The sequence below is a fragment of the Polyodon spathula genome, chromosome 2 (genome assembly GCF_017654505.1).
Source record: "Polyodon spathula isolate WHYD16114869_AA chromosome 2, ASM1765450v1, whole genome shotgun sequence".
NCBI lineage: Eukaryota > Metazoa > Chordata > Actinopteri > Acipenseriformes > Polyodontidae > Polyodon > Polyodon spathula.
Genome location: NC_054535.1, coordinates 57,695,531 through 57,709,107, shown reverse-complemented (window position 1 = coordinate 57,709,107; position 13,577 = coordinate 57,695,531). Strand labels below are relative to the sequence as shown.

Below are 13,577 nucleotides of genomic sequence, written 5' to 3'. Positions count from 1 at the left end.
TAAACAGATTTTCCAAACTAAATGTGATCAAATAATTTACCATGATGTGAATATGCCACAAATAGAATAGGATCTGGGGATAGAAAACAGGAAGAGTTTGTATTATGCTAGGAACGTGAAAATTTAACCACTAGGTGGGAGTCAGTTACTGCAGGTATTTAAATAAAGTGCTGCTTTTACTTTCAACATTTTAAAATATAATTGTTTGCCTTGTCTAGACCAATAAACCTGTATTTGATTTGGTTAATTATACAAGCTTTGCTCTGATTTCCTGGATGCTAGAATCATGCAATTAAATAATGTGTTATGACTTGGGCTCACTCAACTGCGTCATTAAAAAAAAATATATATATTGTATGTATATTATTACATATATACACACACTACTGCACCTCATCACAGATTGTTGCCCCTTAAAAGCAGGACCCAGGACAAAGAAATGGAAGATTATAAAAATAGCGCGTCAGCGCTGATAAACACAAAAACGAAATAAACAAAACAAACACCTAGCTCTTATGAGCACTAACTACACATGAGCAGGAACCAAAATTATAAAACAGGGCAGCTAAGTTGTATACCTGTTACACAAACTCTAACAAAACAAAACACATGAAAAAGGCTTTCACACAGTACCTTTTTTTTTTTTTATTACGATTGCGCACACCTTCAATCGGGCTCCTTCACACCGCAGCAGCCCTGAACAGACTGTCTGCTTTCTTTAAATACCCTGCACCTGGCTCTAATTTACAATAATCAACAGGTGCAGGGAATAATTAATAATAAAACAATTAACAAATATAATTAAATTAAACCAATGTGCACATTTTTTTCAGCAGAGAAATTTAACCCTCACCCTGCTCACATATATATATATATATATATATATATATATATATATATATATATATATATATATATATATATATATATACATACACACACACATATATATATATATACATATATATATATATATATACATATATATATATATATATATAATATATATATATGTATATACATATATATGTATATACATATATATATATATATCCATATGTATATATATATATAATATTACTATATATATATATATATATATATATACATATAATATACATAGTATATATATATATATATGTATATATATATATATACATATATATATATATATATATATATATATATATATATATATATACATATATATATATATATATATATATATATATATATATATATATATATATATATATATATATATATATATATATATATATATATAAATTATACACACACACACACAGTACCAGTCAAAAGTTTGAGTACACCTGCTTGAAACTAGGTTTTTCATGAATACCTTTGCTTTTAACTGTATAAACTTGTCTGTAAACACTTCATATTTCATTATATGATACATGCACTTATATAAGCTGATAATCACAAGTGAATTCAATTCAAAAATTTTATTTTTAAATGAAAATGTAAATCTTGTCAATTTCAATGAAATGGTCACCCAAAGCAAGGGGATTTCAGTCTGTAGTGTTTCTACTACTGCACCTGGCAAACCATGTCTGAATAGACTGCTCTGTTCAACGGCCAGTCCCAGAGTTGGAGCTGGGCTGGGTTCGGGTGCCATAATAGCCCCTCCGCTTGGTTCAGGAGGTCCTTGCGCAGCAGGAGCTGCCATGGCTGATCCGACAACACGTCGGAGAGGAGAGCAAACCAGCGGCATCTGGGCGATCTGTGTGCAACCAGCAGAACCTGTGCTCTCTCCACCCTGATCCTCACTAGTGTCAGGGGTATCAATGGTAGTGGAGGGAACACATACAAGAGCCCCTGTGGCCAGGGGTGAGCTAGCGCGTCTACTCCTAGGGGACCCTGGTCTCTCTCCATGGAGAACCATAGGGGGCAATGAGTGGACTCGGCTCTGGCAAAGAGGTCGACACGTGCTGGCCAAAGCCTCTCCCAAATCTGTTACACCAATTGAGGATGCAGCCTCCACTCCGAGCTGTCTGGAGCTCCTCTGGACAGGAGGTCTGCTGCCTTGTTGGAACGCAAGTTTCTGTGCGTCCAGGACAGGAGTCTGTGTGGAGTCAAGTTGAGGACCCTTAGGTCCATAATTGGTCTTCACCCGCCGTCCCTTTTGGGCACCAGGAAGTGGACTTACCAAGCGTACACCGTTCTTCCTTTGAAGACTGGCGATCACCTGTTGAAGGAGTGAGTATCGCCCTCGCTGGTTTGACGGTGGTGAGGAGCACACCCTTAAAGGGTGGCGGACCTATGCGGAATTGTAGAGTGTATCAGTGTCTCACAGTTGATAGCACCCAGGAGTCCTGGGTGCAGCCTTGCCATGGGTCGTTGCCGTTCGTCAGTCTGGATGTAGGGGGGTTTGGTGACAGCCGGGGACCCTCAGGGGTGGTCTCCTTTAGGCCCGGGCATCGGTCTCCAGCCAGAGAATCGGTTACCCCAGGCCTGCGGTGGTCCCCTATCGCTGGCCCTGCCTCTGTCTTTGCCTGATTGTCTACTCTGGGGTGGAGGGCAATGTTCAGACCCTTTTACCCCAGCAGGCTGTGCACGCCACCTTGGGCGCTGACTAAGCTGGAAGGCGCGAGAACTTTGAGGCGACCTCCGTGACCTCATGGGACCTCTCGTGACCTCGTGGACCTCTCAAGGCTCACCTCAATGGTCGCCCCGAAAGTCTGCCCCGGTGTAATGGGGGCATCGAGCAGTGCCACCTTCTCTGTCTCCACAACCTTAGCTTGCATCAGCCACAAATGCCGGTGCGCGACCACCATCGCTGCCAGCGACCTCCCTGATGCCTGACCTAACGCCCCTATTAGGTCATTCTTCTCCTTAGCCCACCGCCTGGGGCTCCCGGTGTCGAGGTTGATGCCGACGTATAGAGCAGTTGGGGCCAAGCTGTAGGCAGCACCGAAGACGTTTACGCCGAATCTGGGTCAACTGGGGCCGGGTGGGCACTTTCTCTCAGCCTCGCAAGACGGCGGGAAACCGCAGTCGGTGCAGAGGTAAGCAGCCGACTCAATCGGTGTGGTCGTCGAGGGCAAAGGCAGCCGCGATAGGATAGAATGAGGCTCGAGAGGGGTGCTAGGCCCAAGCCATTCCCAAGGGATGTCCCTCTCCCCCTTCAGGTGTCCCTCTTCAGCAGGAGGTGGGAGGAACTTCCCCCTCACAGCAGGGCCCTGATAGAGCAGCTTTTGTATATTTGCTCAGAGACTGACGGTCAGAGAGGCTCTTCCCATTCAGTAATGGTTGTCATTCGAATTGAAAGGGATAGACAGATATGTTTATTTTTATTTATATATATATATATATATATATATATATATATATATATATATATATATATATACACACACACACACATATATATATATATATATACACACACACACACACACACACACACACACACACACACATACATTACACACACTAACTTCACTATGACAAACCCTTCTTATAACAAACCTCCTTTAACAAGCCAAGCATCAAGAACCGTTTTTTTTCAATGGAAAATAGCCCTATTAGAACGATCACTTTTACAACATCTACCCGGGCAAAACGATCTCGGTAGTGACGGACACTGAACTTTCCCCAGTGTGAACGTGTCATTCTCTCAGTGAAAATAAAGACCTTCGTAGCCGAATTCAAAGAGAAGGCGATTCATAGATAACCTATTATAGTGCGACTCATGTGTGACGTATGCAACCGTTGCCATCTGTAACCATGGCAACAGACGGGAGGAGGTAACAAGATTGAAACAGCATCTTTCCTTTAAGTGTTCTTAAGCTTTATAATACAAATTTTAGCCAATTAAATAAAGAATAAACTATAAGCCTGCCAGTTAAATGTTCTATATTAAATACACCATCAGCAAAACATAGCAAATAAGTCAATGTAAGATATTTTAAAGTAATTGTATTTATTTATTTTTTTACTCACTGGACTCTGGAGTATCATGGAGACCCTCTTCCGCTGTTCCATCATGTTAAAGTCTTGACGCAGGTCAGGCGCCATGTTCCTCTCACGCTGGTACTCAGCGCTGCTCTCGTCCACACGGTCGAAGTAACTCTCTTTGTGGGGAGCGGTGGTTGGAGGCGGGGAGGTGACCACCCCTGCGCCTGAGTCACCATTCATAGCAGGCTGATCGGTGCTCCTTTTTGGGCGGGAAGGAAGAGAGAAATTGAAAAGTCAAAACCACATTAACAGACATAACGTGCTCTCAGACAGTCCATTAGGACTGTTGCTGACGTACTGGAGCACTATGATGGGTAGTAAATCAATGTTTCTTTTGAAGGCCTCATACAATACTACAAAATTATACACGAGTGCAGTGGAACCCAATGTTAGCTATTTTCTCCAGTTCCGATACAGAGTGACTTTGTGGGATAATAGTTTCTTCTGTTTATGCCCCCACCTCCAAAAAAGGCATTCTGCAAGTTTATGCAAAGACTTATACAACATTGAATGTCATACTCATCTTGTGTAATGTCAGTTATACTGTACTGCAGTTGACGTTTGCATACAAAAAATGCATAGCCTACATATTTCAACCTTCACAGAGCATATTAGCATAGACTAAAACAGGCCTTACTGAAGAATCCTGTATAGCTTAGCTCTCACATCCCCATCACAAACATTACACACTACATTGAAAGTACTTTCATTCCCTGTATAATAGTCCTAAGTTTCCAGCATTAAAAGTATTGATCAAGCTAATGTATCCATCAAGGCTATTTACAAGCTGCTGCAGTGACTGACAGTAAAATGAAAACAAATGAAAGTGTCAATAATGGGATTTTATGAATATAAAATGAGTATCAAAATAAAAAAAGGCAAAATTGACAGTAAGAAACAAAGTCTTGTTAGATTGTTCCCACCCTTTTGGAAAGCAGACAGGAATAAATAATTGATGAATTCAGTAATATCAATGAAGTCACATACTTTGTTACAATGACCTTCTAAAAAGGGCAGTAGGCAAATAACCCTGTGTGGCAAAGTGCCCGCCCCTGTGTGCATTTTGTGTTGTATGTTGTGTGTTAATGTTGGTGCACAGTCATTAGTACACGGGATATAAACGGGTCTGTGTAACACAAGTGTTTAAAATGTATATTTGTATTTAGGCACAAGGATTGCACAGCACTTCACGTGCGAGTCAAAAGTAATAATAGGCGAGCAAGGGGAATTACACTTTTATTAATTTACGTGCAGTTGTACCGTGACTCCAATTGAATGATTAGCAATTGAGTCTCGGAACAGCTGCTTAAAAGCTGCATGTTTTCACTCACTCGGGGTTGTGTGTCCGGTGAGTGGAGAACGGGATTGCAGACAGAGGTAATAATAATAATAGTTAAAAAAAAAAAAAAAATAGAAGCTCACCGTGTTTTGTCTGTATAGTCCGTTTTGTTTGTCTTTTGTTTTGGCGACGAGTGCCGTGTTCTGTGTTTTTGTTTGTTACAGCCTTTTTATTTACTGTTTAATTAAATGCTGAGCGCAAGCAAGCACTCAGCTTCCCCAAAACTACATCTCTTTGTTTATTTCCTGGTTCTTGTTTCTAGTCCGACGTCCCCCACTCCAGCCTTCTTTGTGAAACTCTTCAAAGGGCCTCTTTGGAGCTGGACTTCAATCAAATCATACTTGCTGCAATACATTTAATAAACTACATACAAATATTTTCTAATTAAAATGAAGCTTTGATGTGACACGATATATACCATATTATTTCATTTATTTTAAATTGCTCAGAATGACTGCAGCGCTTAAAAGGGCGACCTTTATTAATACTATGATTTTCAAATGCTGCAATATATTGTTACATGATTTATGACATTTTAGAAGTATCGCGGTTGCTTATTTTCTGTAATACGGTAGCCTATCTGTACATAGCAGTGGTGGCAGTTACTGAGAGCCTATTAGGTGGGAGTTGGAAGGTCAGGGGAGTACTGTACCAGCGAATTATGAGTGTGCTGGTTGTTCAGGGGTGGGACATTATAGCTGGTGTGGCAGTTAACTTCAAGAATGTGATGTAGATGTTTTTCTGCACCAAAAAATTTCAGAATATCAGTCTGATTTCTGTAAAAACTACAATATAGCCTTGTGACAGAAATACAATGAGTTCTGGTGATAAATCTACCTCCCGACCTGTGAGGGCGCTAAAGAACGAGAGGAGAAGTATCTGGAAGGGCTGGCCTGACAGTTCGTTTCCGGGACCGGGAAGTCGGTCAGCCTGGAAAGAAGCAAGACTCTGTTGTAAGACCGTATTGACCTGAAAGGTAAACGAGGGGCAGCTGCAAATATGGCAGCTGCAACAGTTTACCTAGATATCATACGGGAGTACATATAGGGGCCAGGATAACGATGATCTTTTCCTTCGTTTGGGTTAGCGCTAGGAGAGAGAAGGACTGACAGAGGAGCTCTCAGAGAATAGAAACAGAGAAAAGACTTATATGTTGTGTGTTATTTCTGTCTGTCTATAATTGTCTGTCTTTGTCGCACTACTAGACAGTTAAAGCATACCTCCGGAGCTATCGCCGGAGCACCACTGCACAGAGCACCTGCACGTTTGCATTTACCCAGGACTGGTGACCATGCCTTTGCTGTTCTGTTCAGGAATGTACCATGTTATTCACCCTCCCCGCATTTTACACATAGTTGTGTACTGCCGGGGATTTATTATTTGACGGTCACCAGACCTGGAAACGGCACAATAAAAACGTATTCACTAAATTACCGTTGTCTGTTCCTCCTGCACTGCATCACCGCTACACCTGTTCCCCTTACCAGCCACTTTGCCACAAGCCTACATGGTTATTTTTTTCTCACTGTAACTTGCCTGTTTGTCATTTCTCTGCAAGAGAAACCAAAACTAAATCTTCTCATAGATAGTAAACACATTGTTTTTATTTGTACGGGACTGAGTACGGGAATTACAATTGAAATAAAAACAAAACCACCTATAACAATTTCAGAAGGACTGCTGTTCTCTACGTAGTTTATCTTGCATTTTCTTTCAGAACTGTACTACCATAAAATGTGCTTATTATTATGTGAGTGTACATTAGTTTCTAATTTTCGTGCTAGATTGAGGCTCCCGTCTCTTTGGGGGCGTTACATGTACATAGCCAGTGTAGGGGGAGAAAAAAATACCTTAATGTTTCTTTATTGATAGCGGCGTTTATTCGAGGACGTCCTCTTTTATAAAGCTGATATGACTGCGGCGTCAATACGATGGCGGCGCCAAATTGAAGTAATGCGGTATTTATGAATTACTGTTTGTTTGTTTTTTTTTTTTTTAAGTTAGCTCACACTTTATTCTACTAGTTTCTATAAAAGACACTTTTGGAGCGGTTGGACTAACATGCCGAGGAGCCTCAGTTCATGCAAAGAAGTTGTGTGAACATCACTGTTTAGCAGCAATCATACATTTTCCTGAACTAAATAATCAAATTTGTATTCTGTTCCTTTCTTTTTTTTTGCTCGCTTGTGAATACTAAGTATATAGAAAGCTGGAAGAAAAGCAGTTTGCTTTTTCAATTTTGTAATGGTTATTTTTTTCAGATTACATCCCTTTCATTTGCATGCATGACAATTAAAAACAAAAAAAACAAAACAAAACACTGATGTACAAAGTACTGCAAAGCAAAAATCACACTGGAGTGTATTGCAGGCCTAATTTACAGTATCACTGCCAACTCATGCAACTACTGTACCAACTCAGCATTTTGTTTATTTTATTTATTTATTTAAATTTAGAGAGGGTGCCCAAATATCCAACACGTACTGTGACTCTGTATCAAGCATATACAAAAGGGTGCTGGCTCTAACATACAGTGCATGCACACACTAAAGAAAATTCAAGCAAAATATTTTAAAACCGAAGAGACAGTACTACTGCATAGTAAAGGAAAATGTAAACCTGATAAGCATACTGAAACCCCACGTGATCAAATATTGAACTGGAGAAAGCACTTCTTAAAATCAGCACTTACATTACCTTGAATGTTTCTCTTTACTGAACTGCAGCTTTCCCGATACACCTGCTGGTGAAATCCAACCCTGCTGAGAGCCTCCTGCCTCCCAGAGTACATCAACTTAACCTCGTTTCTAATAGTGAGGATGCTGCTGGCACTCCCGAGACAAGCTGTATAGCTCTGCATTGTTTAATAAATGGCTACTGTTTTTTGCTCAAGAAAAAATTCTTAGTCCTTAAGTGTTAACGATTAGGGTTGGGTCGATACCATTTTTTCTTTTTTTTTTTTTGATACGATCAATAACAATATTTTTTCAACGATAATTCAATTCTTTCTAAACAAAATGTAGGTTTAATTCTTGTTCTATAACTACTTAAGTATGCACTTAGACACATCTGCTCTTCACAAATTGGCAGAAAAAACAAGGTTCTCTCTGGTCTTGTGCTGGTTCAGTTGTTTAGGTGTACTTTTACTGATTCTCCCTCTCTTGAAAATGAACACCCACTATCGTTCAGGCCAATTGGTATTCTATTGCCAATTAAAAGCGCTTTTCTTTTGCACCACTCAAAATATAATGTGTACAATACAGGCTAACTTCACTAAAACAAACTCCTATGGGACTGAGAAATGTTCGTTATATAATAGGTTTTGGCAATTTGCTGCATCAGAAACAGCCAATTTGAATTGAACATCACACTCTACATTAAACTAAATTAAAATTTGGAATTCAACTGTACAATAAATTATATTAAACCAACAGGGTTGCAGAACTCCTGTGTTTTGTCAATGACTTGAGTGAAATCATGCATTTTGTGTGGGAAACTTCTTTAATTAAAAGTACTCAATGACATTCAACAGCTGTCTTTCTGAAACAGCAACTGTGTATCGCTATTAGTGTTGTAAATCAAACCCCGACGTTGACATTGATTATCGTGCAAATTCCCTCACAGTAACAGTTTAAAGGAACAATAGTTCTCTTTTTTATAGAGCATGGTAAAAAAAATAAAAATAAAAAAATACCAATGTTAAGACACGTTTGATAAACACATTGGCATTTATTATAGCACGCTCCAATTTTCATATTCCTGCGGTCACTAACCTTTGCCTTGTTTTGCGTAAAATCTGACAATTTCCAGTGTAAACATAACTGTAAATTAAGAAAATAAAAGCAGAAAACAAAATCAACCCCACCTGTCCAGAGGGAAAAAAAAAAAATTAACATTCTGGCCTATTCACATGGAAATAATTCAATCTTTTTTTTTTTTTTTTTTTTTTTTTTTATTTGCTGTTGGTTACAATTTATGGATTATGTGGCCCAGCTTCTGCTAGCGAAAGCAGCAATCCCTTCCATTGTGCCGCGGCTGCAGAGATGCATTTCACTTTTTGCTGTCATATTTTAATCCAAACTTTACATGACTTTGCATAGCCACTTATATTTGCATTATCTTCAGTGAATACAACTGTATTACCATTTTTCCCCAAACAGTACATTAGGAGGTAGCCAACCCTTTCTTCCATACCTGAATATGTATAATCAATTTCATATATGTATGTGCATTTACTATTAATTGACTTGCTGCCCACAACACAACCAGAGATACGTAGAATATCTCTTTGTATAGGCCTAATCAATCTACTTACCACATCACAACCAAAAATGTGTCACATACTGTAGTGCTCAAAGAGTTTCACCCACGTGGATTTGCTTACACTTACAGTACATTACTAAGGCCCTACCTATTTCACGGCCGTGAAAAATGTACTCACAGTGAAAACTGTATTTTGTGTACTTTTACTCTGCATTTAAATTCAGTTAAGGTTATGTGCATCAGTCCAGGTTCCTCATGTGATTATAAACTTGTTTCAATTTAAAAAAGAAACCTGTCCACTCGCTGATTGGTAGATGTGGGCATCCAGGGCGGGTTTAGTATCCTAGGAGATCTCAACTGAAATTGTTAAGTGAGTGAACATTTTGAGAGTGTCCAAAATGAATTAAATCTACAATAATTACTGCAGCAGATAGTGTACAATGTTTTTGCATTCTACTGGTGGCAAACTATTTTGTACAACCTGTAATGTTTCACTGGATCACATACGTCAAGCTACGATCCAGCAGCATTTAGACAGAGACAGCAATCAAAAACAAAAAAAGGTTTGCGGATAGTGCATTGCTTCAAAATGAAAAAGTAAAAAAAATAAGCTTTCTGAAACTGCGGCATGTGAACATAGCAGTGTTAAATATTATTAGTTTCGCTCAAGACAGACAGCTACAGTTGGGACCGATTTAAAACAAAGTATGTATAAAATACATTAAAACTGGTTACTCTTGATCTCTGCATCATCATCCTGTATTTGCTCACAGATGCATACTCAGTAACTGTTGGAAGCAACAAAACAGACTACACTCTTGACATTAACGTAATGGAATATTCAATTTCATTAAAATAATCCATTTGTTATCATGGGGTCCCAATCGAAAAATAATTCAAATTATCGTTATAAGACTAAATCGCTATGCAGGTAAACAGAACACTTTCAGCACACCAAAAGAAAATGTTTCCCCTTTCAACTGCAATTTCTGGATTTTGTTTGAATACCCTTTGTTCCCAGAAAAAGTGGTATTTGCAGCTGTTGCAACAAATGTTCCAAAAATAATACAAAAAAGGATGAAATGGATTTGTGACTTGCAGACGCAGCATGATTTTACTCATGCACAAGTCCGTTGGGTTAATTTCATTTCAAACACATTATGTAAGAGGGAGTTGACAACATAGTGTGAAGTACATGCTGGGCTTAATGCACTCCATCTGGAAACTGTTAGAGAGAAGGTAGAAGCAGAGAATAAAAGGGCATGTGAGCAACAGTACACAGAGTGAATAAGAACAAAGTTTACAAACAAGGAGAGGCCATTCGGCCCATCTTGCTCGTTTGGTTGATAGTAGCTTATTGATCCCAGAATCTCATCAAGCAGCTTCTTGAAGGACACCTTTTAAAATTTTAAATGTTTGAATCAGGTCGCCACATAGTCTTCTGACTTCTGTCAAGACTGAATAGATTCAATTCTTTTAGCCTGTCTGAGTATGACATACGTTTTAAACCCAGAATAATTCTGGTCGCTGCTCTTTGCATTCTTTCTAGCGCAGCAATAACCTTTTTGTAGCTAGGTGACCAGAAATGAACACAATATTCAAGATGAGGTCTTACTAAATGCATTGTACAGTTTTAACATTACTTCCTTTGATTTAAATTAAACACTTTTCACAATATAATCGAGCATCTTGTTGGCCTTTTTTATAGCTTCCCCATATTGTCTAGATGAAGACATTTCTGAGTCAACAAACTCCTACCGTTTTTTTTCATGGATTCCTTCTTCAATTTCAGTATTTCCTATATGATATTTATAATGCACATTTTTGTATTTTTAAAATGCATCTTTGTGTATTTTACAGGAGACTCCAAATTGTCACTCTCAAAACTAAATTCAGAAAGGAAAAATTATTCAAATAAAAAGTTACCAAACCAGAACTGAAAGACGTGAAACAATATGCAAGTGGTCCTGCATTGTTTCTTACTCATTTTAAGATCAGTGTATTGAATAAAAAGCTTTGAAATCTGGCCCAAAATTGTCATTGCTACTTCTAGATTTTAAAAGATCTAAAGTCGCCACTTTTCCTCAAAATGCTGTTAACTTTCCCAGGTTTCCTGCACAGGATATTTACCTATACTTACATAAAAATGCTACGATCATGTAGGCCTTCATATACTATGTAAATACATACTTTAAATATCTCCATGTGATACAATTGGATAAGTAGTTTTGTTAATGTGATGAAACAAGCAGCGTTACAGTAAGTCCCAACTCAAATGTCTGTACAGCTAAAAATCGAGACTTTTAAAAACAGTAAGCTTCTCTGTAAACATGATTTCCATGTGCAGATAATTGAAGGCTGCGCAGCAGGTTTAATTACCCTGCCAATAAGAGGAAGAAACATCCAGTAGGGTGTTACACTGCAAGTCCATCACACCTCTCTTACATGAGACAAAATTACACTTTACATATTTACAAAACAAAACTAAGTTTAAAGAACAGCTGTACTTAATTACATGTGCCAGAAGCGACAGAGATCACCAGTTTTCATTACAACAAAGGCTACACACCGGATGCAATGCCACAAGCGAATGTGTCACAAAATAAAATATGAATTTTCTATATAAGCCGTTCACACTGCCTTTGAAGCAACGGTCCACAATGAAGATTTTCCAAACGGAACAGTTGCTTTACAAAATATCAGTTCAGCAAAAGAAAAAAAAAAAATCCTCATACAACAATAAAAACAATTGTCCAGACCGGTTCTTGTCTTATTTTCGATCTCGTCTTCCACTGCTGCAATGCTCGGTCAGCATGGTTACAGCAGCAGGGACTTCCCAACACTGACAGTCGCAGGCAGCAGGTCGCCCCGCTGGGGAACAATCCCCCACCGCAGACATAGTGCTTTACTCCACCACTATAATAAAACAATTAAGGCAATTCTGAAATGATTAGGCCAGAGATTTAACCATTTTATTATTATATAACTGCGCCCCTTCTGTCTGGAGGTTTCAACTCACCCCTTTACAATGTTCGCTCTATTGAATGGTGCCACAGTTGCAAAAATAATCTGGATTAACAAAGACTTTTACATGCTTATTTAATATATAATTTGTCAGTTTGGGCCTGAATCTGCAGATTTGACAGAATAACAAACATTCATTCTTAAAACTTTTAATTACAAGTCTCTGGATGCACAGAATCATAAGACAGTAGGAATCTCTTCAGAAACATGTATTCTTTTTCTATTCGGCAAAGTTATTAAATAATCCAAAATACTCTGCACCGTAAATTTATATTATGTTACTATTTACTTCCCTTTTCAGCATAACTGTGTGTCATTTAAAAATATTCACAACATAAGACACGTTGGTTTATTATCATAATCCCGAAACATAAATATCCATTACACAATGGATACATTTCGTACTTAAAAGGGAACATTAACTTCAAGATAAAACGATATCAAATAAAAGGCATCTATGACCTACATGTTGATGATGAGTGATACATAACCTTACATTTAGCATCACACACAAGGAAAACTTGTGTCAACAGAAGAAACTGTTTATCTTTTTTTGCTTGTTCTGTTTTCCCCATGAGAGAACAATAGATGAACCATCTGTCGATGGTACTTCATATACTGTAGGGTGGTCTTGTTTAGTATTATTTACATTTTTGTACATGTGCTGTGGCATATACTATAAGCACCTGCTCCTCATGTCTCGAGGCATCATGCATTTGGGTTCTAAGAACGCTCTGCTGCATAGAAGTGTTCTGTATGAATGAATAGCACTTTATTTTTAGCACCCACTGTATAACAGAGACACTAAACTAATTACACAGCAAGAAAAGCCTTTCCACAGAGATGCGTTAAAGAATATTATAGTATTATTATTATACTGTTGAATCAGATGTTAGATTCGAAGTGTGGTTTCAAAGTGTTACTTTGATTTGTTTCAGAAAGAAACCTTCAGAACAAGCCTGTACTACAC

The 13,577-nt window shown here is 38.4% G+C and overlaps 1 protein-coding gene across 10 annotated transcripts in view; it reads right to left on the bottom strand.

Annotated features, from left to right (window-relative positions):
* Positions 1-13,577, bottom strand: part of LOC121298690 (alpha-adducin-like) — a 95,659-nt gene that overhangs the window by 69,494 nt on the left and 12,588 nt on the right. For all 10 annotated transcript variants that reach the window (XR_005947301.1, XM_041225923.1, XM_041225951.1 and 7 more), the window contains exon 2: positions 3,967-4,180. Coding sequence is in view for 9 of the 10 variants with exons in the window: in XM_041225923.1 (XP_041081857.1) it covers positions 3,967-4,161 (195 nt within the window). In the remaining variant the exon portion in view is untranslated. The remainder of the gene's footprint in view (positions 1-3,966; positions 4,181-13,577) is intronic.